Genomic DNA, 19,861 nt, shown 5'->3' on the forward strand with positions numbered 1-19,861 from the left:
AAGTGCTGCAGCTGGTGAGGGGAGGGGCCAACTCTTGAGTGCCACAGCTAGTTATGGGTGTGGGTGAGGCCACTTCTGCACAGCCTGTGGACATCAACATGGTCCCAGGTAGGAGCCCAGACCAGGAACGTCCTCATGGCCTTTGGTGGTAACATGGGTCATAGACATTGAGACCAACTCCTGCTGCTGTATGGCCACAGACACAGCTATGGCCCTCGGTGGCAGCACTAGCCAGGACTTCATCATGGCCTCTGGTGGTAGTGCAGGCGACTCACCTTAGGCTGTTCATCACCACCTTCACATCTCCAGTGAAATGCTCTCCTCATAGTGCTAAAACCATTCAGCTTCTCTTTCTCTCCCATCTCTTCACCACATACTTGCATTGTAGTGGCTCCTGCTGAGAATGGGCCAAGTGGCCGGTGGGCCTCTGGGTGTCATCTGAATCATGTGCTATGATTAGGCAAAACTTAGCATAAGTCAGTCATCATTAGAAAAACATAAGTCAGTAGAGTGAGCATATTTGTCACTTGAGCATCAATGTACTTTCACATCACAGGGATATATCCCAGAATATAGCATACGTTGTGGGTTAGTAACTGTATCAAAATGCTTAGGAACTTTTCTGTGTTGAAGACATTTGCCCTTCCTCCTGGCTGATTTTCTATAAATGTTTTACTGAATGTTAGTGGTCTTTAAAATAGTTTGAAAAAAACTCAACCTAAGACAAGTAGTTTTGGTGACCACTGTTTCAAACAAAAACAGACTTCTGTATCCAGTAATCAGTAAGGATGTTGGCTTTCTCCATTGTAGCCCTTTCACACTGTGGGTTTTTCTTTTTATACCTCCTCCCATTCCTCCTCTTCTCTCTCCTTCTCCTCCTTTTTGATACTATAGAAATATGCTTTTGCTAATGAACACATACTTTGTAGCTTCTGATTTAGAATTATTAATAGATAATCTGTTTTCTGGGTCTGTCTGGGACACTTAAAAACTGTAAATGTCCTTGTTCTATTTGTCATGAACAGCCTGTAGCAAATCCCTAATCAAATGAAGCAGCTTGGGATGTTTCATAAGACTACAGCTAATGTCTTTATCTCTGTAGCTTTTCAAGCCTCTGACTTGGAGTTCAGTGGAAGTAGCCTTTTTGGACTTCTTCCCTTGGTGACTCAGAGTCTCTGGAATCAATAAGGTCGGCATTACTTTACAGCACAAGCTAATTTAATTCATGAGAACTGTAGAAGCCAAAAGGCATCTAATCAGAGTCACTAAAATATTAAAGCAGATAAATTATAACTCTTAGGTTTACATAGACTGTGCCATATTCCATCATCACTTCCACGCTGGGTTCATGTGCACTGGAGTATGGGTCAGATCTGTATTCATGTTTCTTCTAAATGTCGTTCATATCCCCCCCATAGGACACAGTGACAAAATTGAAATGAGGCTTTGCTTTGAGGGAGGCTTTCAATGTGTGTCATTGATGAAGTTAGTTCTTTTCTGACGGTAAAATACTGGATTGTATTTATCACTTGGCACACAAGGATATCAGATGGATTGGATACTCAAAAGTGGAAATGGATTTAGTAGAGTTTGTTCTGTATTTTAATAATGAAATTAATCTAGTATACAATGTCTTCTAGCTGCTATCTTTTCATTTTTTAATTTGAATTTTCCTTTTAAATGTGGCTTTGGTATTGGCATCATTATTCAGACACCTACTCTGTTAGAAGGGTGACGATTCCATGCTCTAATCTCACCCTATTAAATTAATTCCTATTAAATTAATTTGCATTTAATATTGTATGTTGCAACCCATTAAGTCTTATGTATTCCTTTTTTGCAAGTGGGTTCCTTGCTCTTTGATTATAAGAAGAGTACTATAAAAAGACATTTTCTAAAGCAAGAACCATGTCCAGTATAGTGAAATATGGAATATTTTCAGAGCCATGGGAAGAGCATGTTTTTTTGTTTTTTTTTTTTTAGGTTTTTCGAGACAGGGTTTCTCTGTATAGCCCTGGCTGTCCTGGAACTCACTCTGTAGACCAGGCTGGCCTCGAACTCAGAAATCCGCCTGCCTCTGCCTCCGGAGTGCTGGGATTAAAGGCGTGCGCCACCACGCCCAGCTAAGAGCATGTTAAAGACAGACAAAAGGCACCTTCTTCTGGCAGTGGAACATTGAAGCTGTTCAGGCTCTGTCATACACAGCCCTTTCTTGGCAGTTGATTCCTGTCTTCCCATAAGAGAGATTTTCTTTCTGATGTGCCTGTTGCATACACATCACAGAGTATTCCAGGCTCAGTCTTAGCTCAGTCTCTAAGATTTGCATCTGCTGCAAGATATTCCTTTTACTTTCTTTAGAACAATCTCTGTGGCTATCTGATGGAGACAGTGGCAGGCCTTATTTTCAAGAGCTTTACTTTGTATTGTATAAAGTAGTATCCTCTTCTAGTTCTCACAGCTACCCCATAGCTAGGCATTGGTAAAGCACTGCTGTATCACAAGTGAAGGACTGAAAACCAAAGCATAGAGGGGTTTTATTGGTGAAGGTAGCGGTCTTATCTTGGTTTTAGAGGCAGGGTTACACTGTGTATACCCTGGCTAGCCTGGATCTCACTGTGTAAACCAAACTGGCTTCAAACTCACAGAGACCGATCTACTTCTGCCTCCCAAGTGCTGGGATTAAAGGCATGCACCACCATGCCTGGCTTAGAGAGTTGAAGCTACATGGAATTAGAATTTGTTAATCATTTTAGCTGACCTCAGCCTCTAGTTCCTGTCAGTTGCATCTTATCAGATGCTGTCATTGTCTTTCCTGAGGTTCCTGATGCTCAGCCTACTGTTTATTGCACTGTCTCATCCATATTGTTATGGCTAAGTTGGTATACTGCAGTCGCTGTTTAGCTGACCCCATGTACTGTGCTGTTCTCTTCAGTGTTGCCTCTGTGCACCTCTATGGCATCATTTCCTATCCTTCACCTCGTGGTCTAAAACCCTCACTGTGGTTCTCTGGTAAGCTATTTGCTCCCCTCCTCCAACCTTAAGGCTCAGTTTGGATTTGGTGTCTCTTCTATCCTCTCAGCCTCTTTTGAAAGTTCTGTGTGCTCATAGTACTGTCTTCCCCTCCCTGCACTCGCCTAGTTTCTCATGTTCTGTATGAAATAACTGTATTTCTTCTGAGGCTAAGCTTCTCCCAGACGGGACTGGTGTTTTATAATTCATGACTCCAGCAATGGAAGTATGAGCTGTGAGCCACAGTCTCTGAGACATTTCAAAATAGCTGTGTAAGGTGACAGTTGACCTCCGATTGACAGCTAAAAGAGGGGGAGTCAGCAGATACGACCCTTATGACTGTTGAATACATGATTTATGCCAGAAGGAAAGAACTTTGTAGTGTGTATGTTTATTTCTTCACACAGCTCAACCTGGTAGTACAGACACAGTAGATGCACAATGACTTCTGTAACTTCTTAGCACTTTTATCATAGCTTGAAGTTTTCTATGATATATCACTTGAAATAATCATGTTTCTAAGTTGAATTTAATGAATTAAAAATATTTTTATTTTAACAGTGCTTGTCTTAATTGCTCATGAATTTTTTTCTTCTAAATAATCTGCCACCAGGGGGCACCCTCAAACCTTTTGAGAATTAGGTTTGTTTCAGCTTTAATCAAATAGACATTCATATTGTAGTTTTGTTTATTAATACTATATAATAAAGAATGAAGCTCTCTAGATATATATGTACAGTTCTTTATTTGTATGCAGTTCTTTATTGCATTTTAAGTTTGGTAAGCTGTTATTTAATTCTATTAAATCAAAAGTTTAAAAGCATTTTCAAAGTGTCTCATAGAGCACAAAACATTTAAAACACAAGTTATGCAGTGTATTGTTAGCGTGAAAATAGTGATTATACAGTAAATACTGTATAGGAAAAACCTTCATATTTTATGAAACTGCAAGATCTTCATTTTTAATGAATTGAATTTTAGAAATAATGTGGCTTTTTGATTAAAGTCCTATTTTGTCTCAAGAACTGGAGTGGAGGTATTTTGTCTAAGGATGTTCCCAAATTGGTTGTAATTTGAAATTAGGATACAGTCGGGCAGTGGTGGCACATGCCTTTAATCCCAGCACTTGAGAGGCAGAGGCAGGTAGATTTCTGAGTTTGAGGCCAGCCTGGTCTACAAAGTGAGTTCCAGGACAGCCAGGGCTACACAGAGAAACCCTGTCTCGAAAAACCAAAAAAAAAAGAAAAAAAGAAAGAAATCAAGATACTTATGATGAAATTTGTTCTATCCAGAGAAGTCTTGAATTTTAAGACTTTTAAGTCCTTGATGGCTTATTTCCTAAAGCAAGAAATTAATGCCAATGAAAAACTCATTAGAAGCAGATGTGTTTAGGAGCAGCTGTAAGGGGCTTTAGTGAGGTCTGAAAGCAAATCTTTCCCCCTTGTTTTCCTTTCTCTGTTTGTTTTTTCAATGAGTGTTGGTCTAAATGAAGGCTAGTCTAGATCTTGCTGCATGTTGAGTGCTTTGTGCAGCAACTTGAGTGTTGTCTGACAACTATTTTTCATGAGACTTTGTATAAACATCTCCTCACTCCAGATAGGGACCCAAAAGTAAAGTCCATCAAAGTCCAGCTTGGTGAACCAGTGGGTTTGTTGAGGTTACTTACAGGAACAGAAGGGATTAAAAAATAGATACATCACCAAAAGTCCTCCTTAGCTTGGATGACCATTCTTAAAAGTGGGAAACCTGGAGTTACTACACAACTTACAGGCAGCTGAACAGGTTGGTAAGTGTCTCTTCTAGGCAACTCAGGTGGTCTGTCCACATTAGGCAGCTAGGCTAATCTGAGAGAATACTCATATCAACAGTCCCCTCTGTTCATATAAATTTAGGGAAAGAGGGGCCTTAGTCAGTGTAGTCAGTTTCAGGGACTGTGAAGTTATTGAACTGTTTATTTACTTCCTGAGTTTAATGAGTGTCCTCCAGAATAGAATGTGGTTTCCACTATGTAGTAGAGAATGCTTTGGGTCTGTATCATCTGGTGGGAAATAACTGTGCAGAATTGGTTCTCTGAGTAGACTCCAAAGGGCCAGAAAAACCCATTGTGGCTTTGAGGCCCAAGCTCAACCATCTGAGTTTCTATCCAGAAGATGCCTCGTAGAATCCATGAGATAGGTATTGTATGCCATTTGAATAGTTTGATAAAGACTCTTTGGAAGCAAAAGAACAGTTACATAAGTTGTAGATGGATAGCTATGTGCTGTTACAAAAAGCATATGGTTGAAGTTGACAGGCTAAAGTTAGTACAGACCCAAAGCATTCTCTACTACATAGTAGAAACCACCACCTGTTTTGTAGACCTGAGGGCAAAACCCCTGATTGACATGCATGTAAGGGACATTGGAACCGTTAGAGCTATTTATCACTTGCCCTTTGTTAAAAACTGGACAGTCAATAAAAGGCATTGGTTAGCATGGCTTAAAGGCTGATTCCTTTGTCTGTGTTTGGAAAGATGTTTAGGGACAATGGGCAAAAGTCAGGAATCTTGGAGACAGAATCCAACCACAAAGCATCCTGATTCTAGGGAAGAAGGGAAGAATCTCTACATTCTGTCTGCGTTCCATTCCCTCCAGTAGTACTCACACAATGAAGAGATTCCCTGAGCCAGGAAGTAAGAAGCTGCCTTCTGATGAAACCTATGGAAGGACTGCCTATATAGTTTATGTCCCAGAGCAACACAGCCATCTGAGTATGAACTTGTCCCTAGTTTCTTGGCAGTGTCCAAATGATTCTTTACTTGACCCCCATCTGTGTTTCTATACTGGGTGTTAAGTTGGGCTTTTAATGCTTCTGCCCCCATCCTTTTTTTTTTTTTTTTTTTTTTGGTTTTTTCGAGACAGGGTTTCTCTGTGTAGCCTTGGCTGTCCTGGCACCCTTTTATTTTTTAAATTCAGTACATAGTTTTTGTGGAATGTGTTTTTTGAAACCCTTTTGGGGAGGCTGGTATGTAAGCTATATCTAGTTGGGCTGCTAATGTTTTGTAGTTATTACCGTCTTGCTAATAGGGTTGACAAGATCTCGTGCTTTCCCCAGAGCTCCTTCTCTTCTCTTTGTATAATCCTGTCTTAGAGTGCCTATTGCCATGAAGAGAAACTGCTGTCAAAGCAACTTGGGGAAGAAAGGGGTGTTTATTTGGCTTACAATTCCACATCACTGTTAGTCATCAAAGGAAATCAGCACAGGAACTCAAACACAGCAGGAACCTGGTGGCAGGAGCTGATGCAGAAGCCATGGAGGGTGCAGCTTATAGACTTGCTCCTCATGGTTTGCTCAGCCTGCTTTCTTACAGAATGCAGGACCACTAGCCCAGGAATAGCACCATCCACAATGGGCGTGTCCCCCACCCCCCATCAAACACTGATTAAGAAAATACTTGGAGCCAGATATTATGGGAACATTTTCTCAATTGAGGTTCCTTTCTTTCAGATGACTCTTGTCTGTGTAAAGTTGACATAAAACTAGTCAGAAGAAACGCTGTCTTTGCCTAGTTTTTACTGTTTTCTAATATACACAATGTCTAGTAAATAACTGCCTTAAGTTACATAGTAAGTCAAATGATAATAGTGAAAGTAATTGTACTAACAAAAATAAAGAATTTACCAATTAGAAATAGAAAGATTCCATTGTCTACCATGCCCTCCCCATCCCTTGCCCTCCCAGCTAGAAAGAAAAAATAGTATTTGAGCAGATAACTATCAAGTTAGTCTAAGGACTGTTAAAAGAAAAATACTTTAAAAATCAGAATATTTCTTTTTTCTTTAGTGCATATAATTTCAGATGCTTTAATGAGTTATGATTTTTATCAATATTTCCCAAGCTTGAGTCATGATACTAGGGAAACCATGTATAGCTCATTAACAAAGGAAAAGGGGGAAGCACAGAGTGAAGTGACTCTGTAGACACCTGTGCTTTGTCTCTACTGCAGACCCCTAGGTCACTCGGTCTTTACAGCATCTGCTCTCTGCCATTGCATTTATCTTATAGCTCTTTTGATGCTATGAAATAAAGTTTGAACAGTCATATCCAGAGTTACAGATTAGTTAGCTGCTAATTTGTGACACCTTCTTAAATATGACAATAATAGACGGGATATTTCCTGGAAACCAGTTGTACTGTATTAATATTTAGAGAATGTTGTTACTGAAGCCATAATTGTGACGGGTGATACACATGAGAGATCACCCTGTGCCTGGCCTGTCAGACTTTCATGAGCCTTCAGAAATTAAGGGGAATGAGTAAGTTTGTTTTCTTGTAAGCTGTCACATTCCTCTCTCCCAACTGTCAGCCTGAGTTGTACACAGATAAATGTTAGAAACATTCACCTTCTCTAGCTGATTTTTTAACTCTTACATAATTTAGTGATATAATTTTTCTTTTTCTTCTAATGTTTAATTTTTCTGTGCTCTGAAACATGTCTAAAGAATAAGTTAACATTGAACATCTTAGTAATTTTTACTTACTTTTAATTTTTGAAATAGCAACTTGTCTCCTGAAGAGACTTGTAAAATGCTAGTGAAATTTCCAGTAGGCTTAAGATACATTATAGAAGACTGAGCCCTTCAACAGTTCAGCCACCTTCTAAGAGCCTGCTGTAGTAATTGGCCTAAGCTGTAGAAACTCTGGACAGCAGTAGAAAGGAGGACGAGCTTTGTAAAATAGGCTGAGTGAGATAGATGGCTGTTAAAGTATTTTTATTAACACTGTTACACATGAACATCACTGTTCTACACATGGGGAACCAGCCATTAATCTTGTCTTAAAGGAACTTCCAGTAAGTGTTAGAAAGCGTGTTCATAAATAACAGCACACACACAGAAAAATTGCAGGAGAGAACTGGAAAGGAAAAATAGATGGACCTTGAAACAATTATTCTTTGAACAAGATAGCAAGAAAATTGTTTAGGAACTAAAGAAAGACATTACAGTCATGGAAGTATAAGTTGGTGCTGGGGAAGACTGAATAGTTGAGCTGCAGTATGTAAAATGTGCAGGAGGGTGGATATGTGTCTGTGTGGATATCAGCTTTTATGATACGCTAAATAAGACCAAGTAAGCATCAAGGTCAAGATAGACTAAATACTTTAATATTTAAGTAGATATCTAAAGCTGAATTATCTAATATTAATATTTACTATTATATAGGTAAATAAATATCTTAAACTATGGAGTTTCTACTGTATTGAAAAGGTGATGAAAACCATTGAAAGCTTTCAAGCAGAGCAAGGACACATCAGGATGTACTTGGGCAGAAACTAAAGGGGATTGAGCAGCAGGGCACAGTTACATCATGTAGCATTCCTGTGCAGAGTGGATGAGGGGCTGAGTCAGAGTCACTTAGTGGATAGAGGGAGTGTGAATACAGGTGGTCCTGCTGGCTCAGTCAGTAGGCCTCAGAGGTTTACTGATGTGGGGGTGTTGTTTTTGTTTTTAAGAGAAAGAGGTTTCAAAGTAGTTGTGCATTACTGGCTCATTACCTGATATACTTTAAATTTGTGCATGGAGCTATAGTATCCCTCAAACACTATTCTATTAGAACCTTCATAACTGGGAGTTAAGCAGAGCCATAGGACCATCCATGTCCATTTCCATAAGGAAAGGAAGAGTTTAGGGGTCTCCTGTGTTAGAGAATATATGTACATCTGGCTCTATAGCTGGTTTTTAAGTTTCTAAGTTAGCACTTCATTCTCTAAGCTACTCTTCATTGTGATCTGGGAGAAAACCCTTGACATTCAATCTTAATGTCTGCCACTCAGTTGTTTAGTATAAATCAATTCGTTTACCTTTGAACTTTACTTCCTCTTGAGTCTTCTTGTATTTTTCTGTTTTGCAGGGCTCTTTTGGGGCAAATTATGCTTTCATGACCACCAACTGTATGTGGGCTTCTGTATGTTTGGTTGGAGGTCTGTGTGTGTGTACACCTGTATGTGCATGTGTATACATGTGTATACATGGGGCCAAAGGTCACATTCAGGTGCCATTCCTCAGGAGCAATCCACCTCAGTTGTTAGGTTTTGTTGTTTGCTTCTGTTGTGTTGAGACAGGATTTCTCACAGGGTCCTGGGACTTGCTATCTAGTTTTCTCTAGCTGGCTAGCAAGCTCCAGGGCTCTGTCACTTCACCTGTTTTTCTACCTCTCCTGCACTGCTTTTGATGCCCTTTGTTTTTTAAATATGTTTTCTGGGTGTCCAACTCAGTACCTTATAAGTATGGTGTACTTTACTCACTGGGCTCTACTAACTCCCAAGCTTCACTAACTTTGTTTTACTGTGTGTACTGGTACTGGGGAACACATCTGTGGCCTTGTACATGCTAGGCAAGGACTCAATCACTGAGCTACATCCCTAGCTTTTCCATTGTCTGTCAACTCTTCCTCAGCAAATGATGAATATTATATACTGTGCGTGGTACTGAGGATTTGAGATGCTTACAGCACAGACCTTATATGATCAGTGTTTGTACATTTGAGGCAAGGGGGAAAATACTAATAAAATAATTATAAACTGTAGTAACTGCTCTTATAGGTGTGTGTGTTCAGCTACAGAGTCATGGAAGAAAGACCCATTAAACAAGTGGGAGGAAACATCACACAGAGATGAGAAGGAATCCCTAAAGTTTAACTAGTGGCAGTGTATGTGAAATGTTAAACAAGGCAGGGAGCTGCATAATGTAGCATCATAACCAGGCCTGCTGTTTGTTGAAAGTCCTGTAATTCTGTAGGGATTACTTTTATTTTGTGGATAAACAGACAGAAAGGTAATGCTGTAACTTAAAAATGCATTTGAAAGTGAATTCTTGGATATTCAGACAAATGGAGAAGCTAAAGTAATAAAATATTAATATGGAAACTAAACAGTATGCATTTGGGTATTCTGAATATAATTATTTTAATTTTCTGTTTAAAAAGAGGCAATCTGAAGTTTTTTTTTTGTTTTTGATACAAAAATGAAATTCTCTGTTGTTTTAAAGTAAACCATAAGAAGGAGAAAGAAAACAGATAAAATTAGAAATGAATGGTACTTTATAAAGAAAAGAAACGTTTTTTGGCTCAGTTCTGGAGGTTCAAGGACCTCTTAGGCTCTGTCATGAAAATGGCAATATGGAGTGGACATGAGGCAAGAAGCCAGGGAGACACAGAAAGGTCTTTTATATAACAATCCTCTTCTGAGAATTAGTTAAGGACCCAGGAGAGCTACATTAATGCCCCATAAGAGCAGCCCTCGCAGTGCCCTTTTCATAGCATCAGTCACTGAATGGTTGCACGTGACCACAGCAGTCTATAGCACCAAAAACTGGAAAGAAAACTAATCCTTGAGGGATGTTGAAGTCACTGTGTGACTTAGTAATTAGTAACATCCATGAGAAAGGGTGAGCCTACAACAACCCTACTGAATCTCTGAGACATTTTTTTTAATGAAAAGTCAGTTGAAGGAACACAGACTATGAGTCCACTTACATGACATAAAATTATGAAAATGGGAGACACATTAGTAGTTGTTAGTATTAGGGTCAGTGAGAATAAGGGTGAGTGAGATTGAATAATAAAAGTTTTGTTTTGTAATGATCAGTTCTGTCTTAGTTTGATTACAGGTATTTGTGTGTGATGAAAGACATAAAGTGATAAGTGCACACTTTTTAACACTATTAATGTACTGTTTCAGGATATTTGGTCACACTGTGAACACTGAAATTGTGCTATTTACTGAAAACACAAACAAACAAAAACCGGTTTCTAGTTGGGGCATGGCTCAACTCTTAGCACCTTTAATTCCATGTCTGGAATACCAACATGCTGTTAGTACACACCTTTAATCCAAAACAATGAAGGTAAAGTTTGTAGAAGGAAGCACCCATGTTTGAAAGTGATGTATAATTGAGTGGCAGACAGAGTGATGAATCAGAGAAAGATTTGACAGAATAGGATGTGCCCAACTCTGATGGAACAGAGAGAAAAGGGAAGCTACTTAAGAGAGCAGTACAGGGCAGGGAGCAGGGAATAGGGGAAGAGGAAAGAAGAAAGGGAGTTTCCAGTTTTACTGGGACAGTTATAAAGAGATAGGCTGCACAGAGAGTACAAGCTAGATGCAGGTGAAGCCAGAAAGGACCTAGAAGAGTAGAGCATATTGCTAAAGTTAGTATGCAGCCAAGCAGAGCAATTCATTCAGAGGCCAAGAGAGAAGCCAGATTGAATCAGTCAGCTTAGAGAGGAGTTTGAGCCAGAACAGTGAGTTAAAACAGTCAACCAGAGTTCAAAATGAACAAGAAAGGGTGAGCTTATTCAGCAGTCTCAGAGACTGACAACATTCTAGGCCTAGATAAGATTGTACGGAGGTAAGAAGCTTCCAGAACTAGGCCTAGGTTAGCAGACAGAGGCAGTGAGCCTTGGAGATGATAATTAGATCAGGTGAATAAAAGTTACTTTTTCAATATACTGGTTCTAATAATGTGGTAAAGGGCATATAAAATGTGATTATTGAGGGAAAATGTATAAAAGGTATAATGTACTTGGTCATGCTGTTTTTATGACATCCTATCAATATTTAATTTATTCAAAATGAAAAGGCTTACAAAGCATAAAGGAATTATGAACTTGGAGAGTTTTGAGTGTTGTAAACAAATACGTGAACATGTCTTAACATTTTCAGATGTAGGAGAACAGTCATGTTTAGTTTGTAACTATGAGGCAATAAATGTCCATTATGGATGCATACCTTTAAATTTTAGTTTTTGCTTATAGCAGACTTAAAAGAGACTTATTATAAAGATGTAGCCACTTAACTGTTTTGAACTGGATAGAATTTCACTCCGTAGCCCAGGCTGGCCTAAAACTTGTAATGGTCCTCCTGCCTCAACCTCTGGAGTGCTGGAATTACAGGTGGCCGGCTCTCCTATCTAGCCCTTTTAGTGTATTGACTTTCTCTCCTGTAAGGATGTGGGTCTTGGCTTTGGTTCAGATCCCATCAGTACTAGTAGAAAGAAGGCTTATAACTGCCTCCTCATTGTTCTGCCAATGTTACCAAATTTATTTAGCTTCATCAGCCCTGTTTCTTACAGTGGTTGTTGACAAATAGTGCTTATGTTTATTGCTACTTGTTGTTTCCCCTAGAATTAATTATCATCTTGCTGTAGAATTGAAAAATAGGTGCGCATCGCCCACAAGTGTCATCTTGGTGTGCTTTCTGGTGTGATACAGGAAATGTACCTGACAAGGGCGACTTCTGGGGTCCTGAGGAGCCTCATTGCTTTGTGGTCAGTCGTTTACTTTGGGCGCAGATAGTGTGCTTCAGAGTAACCATGGTGCCCGATGCTGGTAACTGTGCAAGTTCAACGGCCCTCTGACATGACCCAGGCACAGTGTGCCGATTCCTATTGACAAGTATTACAGGGTTTTTTAAATCACATGTATGTGTGTGTATGTGTATGTGTGTGTGTGTGTGTATACATGTGTGAATATGGAGGTCCGAGGACATTTTATAGTAATTGGTTCTCTCCTTTTATATATAGGGCCTGAGAATTGAACTCAGGTCATTAGGCTTGGTGGCAAGTGCTTTTCCCTGCTGAGCCAACTTGGTGTATGTTGTTATGTGAGAGAGACTTGATTTTGGGATACATTGGTTTTGGAAGACATTTAGGTAATGAATATGTAAGTTTGTGGTGGACTTGTTGGTATGTTTCTACTCGTATTTGTTGCTAATGATACCGTACCTTATAGTAGGAATTCAAAATTAGCAGAAATGTGTGTCCATTAGTTGCTATTCACTACTATTAATTCACACAATATATTTCATTGGTTTTCAGGTACTTGAAGAAGCAGAGGCCCAACATTTATATCAGTCCATTTTACCTGACATGGTGAAAATTGCACTCTGTCTGCCAAATATTTGCACCCAGGTTAGTAAATGTAACTCGCATGGCAGAGGTGGGTAAGGGGGTTCTGCTAATGAGCGTGCCAGCTCTGCTGCCCGGAGAGGTCAGAGGCGGGAGGACGCAGCCGGAGAGCATGACGGATGTAGCTCTCAATTTCCAGCGGCGTCCCTCTGCTGCACTTTGTTTACTCAGACTCCTCCCTCTGTTTGTTTAAACAGTGTCTTTTAGAAATCATTATTGTAAAACAAACTAGTGGTTTGATATGTTTTTCCAAGATTATTTAATACTACCCACATCCCTCACCTTCCTACAAAATGATACATTGCTATAACAGTTGAATTCATGGTATTTCTTAATTTTTAAAACTAAAAGAGCTGGGCGGTGCTGGTGCACACCTTTAATCCCAGCACTTGGAAGGCAGGGGCAGGCAGATCTCTGAGTTCAAGACCAGTCTAGTCTACAAATCGAGTTCCAGGACAGCTAAGGCTACACAAACTCTTGTCTCAAACAAAAACAAAAACAAAAAAGAAAGATGGGAGAAGAGAGAAAGAAAAAGTACTATATTACATCATTGTGTTTGGAGTGCATTAATTATACATTGTTCCCTAACAGGTAACCTCAAAGCTTAGTTAGTTAAAATAGTTAGACATGCACCATCTTAGTTTCTGTTGGTAATGAATATAAGAGCAAGTTGCTGAGTAAGTGCAGCTTATAGCCTCTCTTGTGGTTGCATCAGGATGTCAGCGAGGACAATGGCCATCTAAAGCCTGGGCTGGTTAGCTTTCCTTGGTAGCTGACTTCCTCAGAGCATTGGGGAGCCTTTCAGGGCCAGGTCTTATCCTGTGTCACTTCTGCTAGTTTTCTGCTTATGGAAGATAGTCATTTAGTCTAAGCCATACCCAGAGGGAAAGAAATTAGACTCCTCCAGGCTTTTTAAATGTAATCTTTGTTTATTTAAAGAATTTCGTATATGTAAACAGTGTATTTTGGTCATGCTCTCCTTCACTCCCCTCAGGGTCCCCTTTCAGATGCCCTCCCCATTACCTTCCCAATATCATAGACTCACTTTTTTTCCTTTTTAATGACCCACTGAGTCTAATTAGTGCTGCCTGTGTGTGTGTGTGTGTGTGTGCGTGCGTGCGTGCACATGGGTGTGGGATGTCGCTGAAGCGGCCACTTCATAAAGAAGTAGTGTTAAGGCGCTTGTGAACACACTTTTAAACTCTATAGAAGGTGGTCGTTTTGTTTTTCATAGTTTTCTGCCTGTGTCTCTCCCCACACGGAGTGTGTCTTTCCCTTCTGTTTCTAGGGTTAGCTCCCTGGGCTTTATTACTAGCTAGGAGTCTGCTAACACTTGTTCTACAGGAGCCTGGTGACTGAAGATTTCAGGCTGAACCATTTCTGGGTATATAGGATGATAGCCCTCATTGCAAACCTAAACCTATAAGCACATACCTTGGGGATAGCCACAAATACCCTAAACATGTCCAGATGTCTACTTGGCGCCATCTTCAGTCAAGATCCAATGAATGTTCTCCATTATGCCATGTTTATTAACGTTAGCATTTTACTGTGATGTTTTCAAGGCTACCTAACTTGGGTTTCCCCTCAGCGATGCACTGTGTCTAAAATAAAGGTTACTGTTATTAATTAGAGAAATGTATTTTAAAACAGCTCTTGCTATTTGTCTTGGAAGCTGCTTGCTAGTGGTCCTTCCTCTTCCTTTTCCCTTACTCTCCTTGCTTTGAGTTGCATCGAGTTTTGCACGTGTAGCTTTTCATCCTGGCTCAGATTCCCTTTGTTCTTTCATTACTACACTGATGGGGAGAAAGGTTTAATCTTGTGCTCCATTCTTTACAGAAAAGTCATTCTCTGTTGGGAAAAATCAACATTTCAGTTTGAATTAGAATTATGTTTTTGACAAGTTGAATTGTGTATGCTTGCATTTAATGACTTGCCATACTAACACACTACAGGTCAAATCTAAAAGATAAACCTTAGATTCTTAAAAAGAAAATAAAAGGAATTGGGTTTTGAACCTTTTGATTTCAAAAGTTTGTTGGTTTACAGTATTTACCCTGTTACTTTTTCTAGCTGGGTTGCCAGTAAGGTTTCTACTCTTTTGTTTCACTAAGTGTGAGCTTCTATGCAGCTCTTCTCACCCAGAGAACAAAAAATTATTCTTTTTTTTTTTAAAAAAAAAAAAACTATTTGGGCTGGTGAGATGGCTCAGTGGGTAAGAGCACCCGATTGCTCTTCTGAAGGTCCAGAGTTCAAATCCCAGCAACCACATGGTGGCTCACAACCACCCGTAATGAGATCTGATGCCCTCTTCTGGTACATCTGAAGAAAGCTACAGTGTACTTACATATAATAAATAAATAAATCTAAAAAAAACAAAAAACTATTTGACAGGGGATAAATATTTGTGTGTCGAGTCTATTAAGCCTAAAATATTTACTAATTATTGACATAATTTTTATTAATAACTTGGTAAATTATAGTTAAAAGGTGGAACCATCTCCAAAAACAAAACAAACAAACAAACAAAAAGGTAGAGTTGATCACAAGTGTGTTTTAAACCAGTTACACTCTGTGGCCTTGCCTGAACTCAAAGCTGGCTCATAAGTAAATGTTTTGAAGAGAAGGTAGAGTTCAGTGTGGACTTTCTGGTTCCTGTGTCTTGTCTTTTCCTTTGTTTGCTTACCCTTGAATGTTTTTAGAAGAACTAGTTGAATGGTAAATGTAACTTTTTTCTTATGTCCAGCTGTTGCTCTTGCGGCAGCTTGTGTTGTCCTGTGACTGCTGAAGGTGCAGTGCTGCTGTGTTCACTGCACATGGTGGTGCCTTCCGTCTGAGGCAGCTGGCTTGAGACTTGGGTGTGGTTCTGAGTGCAGCTGAAAGGCAGAAAGGAGGGGATTATCTTAAACTCCGCAACTCAGGGAGACTGGTAGATGGTGGTCTTTCTTTCATTTTACCAGCATGTATTTGAAACCACAGTTTAAGCATTTAAATTGGAACAAAGCACATTGAACACAATGCTCAGATCCTATATATTGCACTTACGGCTCGTGATGTTGGGGTTGGTGCAAGAAGGTATTTTAGATTAAACCACTAAAGGAAAATGTCCTGCGCCATCCTGACTTGGACTGTTTTATTATGTAGAAAATGCCTTCAATCTTACAAGTTTCATGTAGTTAGTTTGTGTGGCAGATTTCACTTGTTCTGTTAAATGCTTAGTATTTGGTTCTCCTGAGGAAATTAATAATAGGCAGTTTGATTTAGAATAGGAGCGAATTGACTTATTTATTCAATCATATTCTTATTTTTTCAATCATATTCTTTAGGAGTAAAAGAAAGTACTTCATCGCAACATTTTTAATGTAACATAACTTATATGCAATAATAGTTAAACTCGGTTGCATTTTTAGTCCATCTTTTTAAAATTATATTTACAAAGGTAATTTGTTAATATTTATTTGCTGCGGCAGTCTTGGTTTTCACTGGTAAGTAATGTTTTGTGTTCTCTTCAGTGTCATTATTGATTAGAGATCTGCACCTTGTCAGATGAGTACATTTTCCCAACATCAGATAATCAGCCCTTGACTTTCACAGTATTGCTGATTTAAGGACTCTAGAGTGGCTTGAAATTATTCCTGCCTTAATTTAGAAAATGTGATTTGGTACCTCTGTCTTCAAAATTGCTAAACTAATTACTGCTTTTCTCATCTGTATTTTTGTTTTCCTCCATCAGCCAATACCACTCCTGAAACAGAAGATGAATCATTCTGTCACAATGTCACAGGAACAGATCGCCAGTCTTTTAGCTAATGCTTTCTTCTGCACATTTCCCCGACGGAATGCCAAGATGAAATCGGAGTATTCTAGTTACCCAGACATTAACTTCAATCGGTATGTTTTCAGAGAGTAATTCATGAAGCGTAGAAGGCACGGATGTTTTTGAATGATTTATCATAGGGTTAATAAGCATTTTATTCAGGTTATATTTTGACCATTCTTTTTGGCACAATAATTGGTCACAGAGGTAAAGAGCTTGATTGCAATCCTGGAGTCAGTAAATCACAACCAGGCTTCATCTCTGTAACTCCAGTGCCTGTGTTCTCTCTGCTCCTGCCCATCCTCCTCCTCTGAACACGTGTGCTCCATCTACTGTTCCATTGGAGTGTTCATAGGAGCGTTGCATATTATGATCCTATCTAAAACAGTTTTAAAAATGGGAATAAAAGCCTAAATTTCTGTAAAGACCTTATGTAAGTATATAAAGTCACTGGGCAGGGTGGCAGGTGGATTACTGTCAGCTCAGGGCCAGCCTGATAAACATATTGAGATCCAGACTAGCCAATCCTAACCAGAAGAACTCTATCTTAAAGAAAATACTATAAAATCTTGAAGGAGATATATATGTGTGTACGTATATAATCTCTGTATTGTGTATGTGATGAGAAGTGGGAAGTGACTGTATGTTTTTAATAGACGTGATTAATTTATCTGTGATTTGTGAGGAAGACAAAGGAATATTCAAATTATTTGTCAGATTAACACATTGTGAAACTGTCAATAAAGTTCTTGACTTCAGCTACTTTCCAAATGAGAATTCTATCATCTGCCCTAATGAAAGCATTATAAAAAACTTTATTGGCAAATAAATGCCATGTTTCCCCCTTTATTCCCACTCCTAATTCTTCAGTTCTTGGTTTTTCTTGCTTTGTTTGAATTTGCTTTTTAGAACTTGAATAGAGTATGAATTTTTTCCATAGCGAAGGGCAAGCCTTGGGAAAACTCTCCTGTGCTGCTCCTCCGTGTTAGGTTGGGTGCAATGCTCAGCTGTACCGTCTGTACTCACCTGTGCTTTGGGTCTGAGGGTGTGTGTTACTGTAGGCAGTGTGCCAGTTAGGTACACCCATACCATAAGCACAGAGAACATATCTCAAACAGTTTTTATCTTCAAAGTAGAATGCTACAGTGGAGATACTTAGTGTAACTTACCTTTTTGTAATAGTGTAGTTTCTTTAAAACTTACCTTTAAACTTTAAGAAAAGTTGCAGAAATAGAACCCAAGAGTTCTTGTGTACAACTCACTTAGTTTCACTTTACCGTATTTTGTACCATAGTAAAATAATCAAAACTGGGCAATGAATACTGATTTAACACAATTAGCTGGCTTGGGTGGCAGCCTTCTGAATTGTTACGGTTTTTCTGTTACCCCACTTTTCTAACCTAAGAATTAGCATCGTAACATTACATGTGTCTGCTGAGATTCGTCCAACCTGTTTCTTAGAATCTTTCCTTCCTTTTATGACTTTGACCACTTTGAAGAGGTCATTAGTTATCTTGTAAATGTTTTCCATCTGCTTGGCTAATGTTATTTTACAATTAGAATGAGGTCATGCTGTTTTTGTTTTTATTTTCTGAGATAAGGTCTCACTCTGTGGATCAGGCTGGCCTCAGATTCTCAATGATTGTCCTTCCTCAGTCTCCCTGGTGCTAGAGCCACGACATAGGGCTAGGCCATGACTTTTGGCAGAAATATCACAGAACTGGTCTTGTGTCCTTCTCTGCCTTTCACATTAATGGGCTTATAATTCATTTTAGGGTTGATACTGTCTCGTGGGTTCTCTCACTGTAAAAGAGCTACCTTCTGTGTTTTCTCAGGAAAAGGAAATATATTTTCAATATATTTATAGGATTTTGGGACTTTTGTTTTTTTCGAGACAGGGTTGAGAGCTATGTAGCTCTGTCTGTCCTAGAATTTGCTCTATAGACCAGGCTGGTCTCAAACTCAGAGATCTACCTGCCTCTGCCTCTGGAGTGCTGGGATTAAAGATATGTGCCACCATAGCCAAGGTCCATTTATGGGGTTTTTAAAGCAAATGAAAAATATGTCATTATTTAAATATAAGAATACTTTCAGGTCACCCTAATTCTCAAGTTATATTACGGGATCTCAAACACTAAGGCATCTGTTTGTGTTACACAGACACTCTGTACTATCAACTCTAAAGTAGCAATCAAAAACAAGTTACCAGTGTAAGAGGATTTCCATTAAAATCCCATTGTTGGCAAACAGGATGGTAGTCTTGCCAAATCATGTGCTCTTTAGTTCCATCGGTTTACATCGTGAGGAGTGTTTCCAAATTCTAACAGTAATTGAGCTTATAGGGTGGTGTTTATTCTGTGTAGCCCAAGTAGAGAGTGAACAGCAGCTGTATTCCTCACTGTGTTAAGCACACTAGGGTGACAGAGACCTGACAGGCTGAATCCCTTGTTCTTACTTTTATGTAGAAGTTATCTTGTTTTTAAACCTTGTAACCTTCTGGACTGCCCTTCTCTCTATGTGGCTTTTATTCCTTCTTCAAGATTCAGTTCAGAGATCAAGTTTTTAGTTATCTCTGCCTGTCTGGATAGTATTCTTGAGTACCGTGTACCTGCCTCTGCTTGTGAGGTGGTGTGTTTTAATGACCCTAATCTAACAACAAGAATGAGTTCCTAACCACTGATGTGTCTGTTATAGCCTACCATTCTTCTCTCTGTGGGAGTTTCTAGGCAGGGAATTTTATGCAGGAATGAGGTTTGGGGGAGCCTATACCTCATGTATAAAAAGAAATGAGACGTGAACACTGTCTTCTGCTTAGCTCGGGTGCTTTTCATGTCTGACTTCCTTGCAAAAACTGAATACTCCGAGAATGCTGAAGAAATGAAAGGCAAAATGAAGTTCCCTTTCCCCTGTACTTCTAGAAGATCAAGTACAAATTATAGACTATTTCCCTGCCCCCCTTCCCTCCTCCCCCCTCCCTCCCTCCCTTCCTTTCTGGTTTTTTTTTTTTTTTTTTTTTTTTTGTTTTTCGAGACAGGGTTTCTCTGTGTAGCCCTGGCTGTCCTGGAACTCACTTTGTAGACCAGGCTGGCCT

The 19,861-nt window shown here is 39.3% G+C and overlaps 1 protein-coding gene across 1 annotated transcript in view; it reads left to right on the plus strand.

Annotated features, from left to right (window-relative positions):
• Positions 1-19,861, plus strand: part of Parg (poly(ADP-ribose) glycohydrolase) — a 101,459-nt gene that overhangs the window by 28,250 nt on the left and 53,348 nt on the right. The window contains exons 8-9 of the mRNA XM_021181844.2: positions 12,864-12,956; positions 16,687-16,844. Of these exons, the coding sequence (XP_021037503.1) occupies positions 12,864-12,956; positions 16,687-16,844 (251 nt within the window). The remainder of the gene's footprint in view (positions 1-12,863; positions 12,957-16,686; positions 16,845-19,861) is intronic.

This window comes from Mus caroli, chromosome 14 (assembly GCF_900094665.2).
Source record: "Mus caroli chromosome 14, CAROLI_EIJ_v1.1, whole genome shotgun sequence".
NCBI lineage: Eukaryota > Metazoa > Chordata > Mammalia > Rodentia > Muridae > Mus > Mus caroli.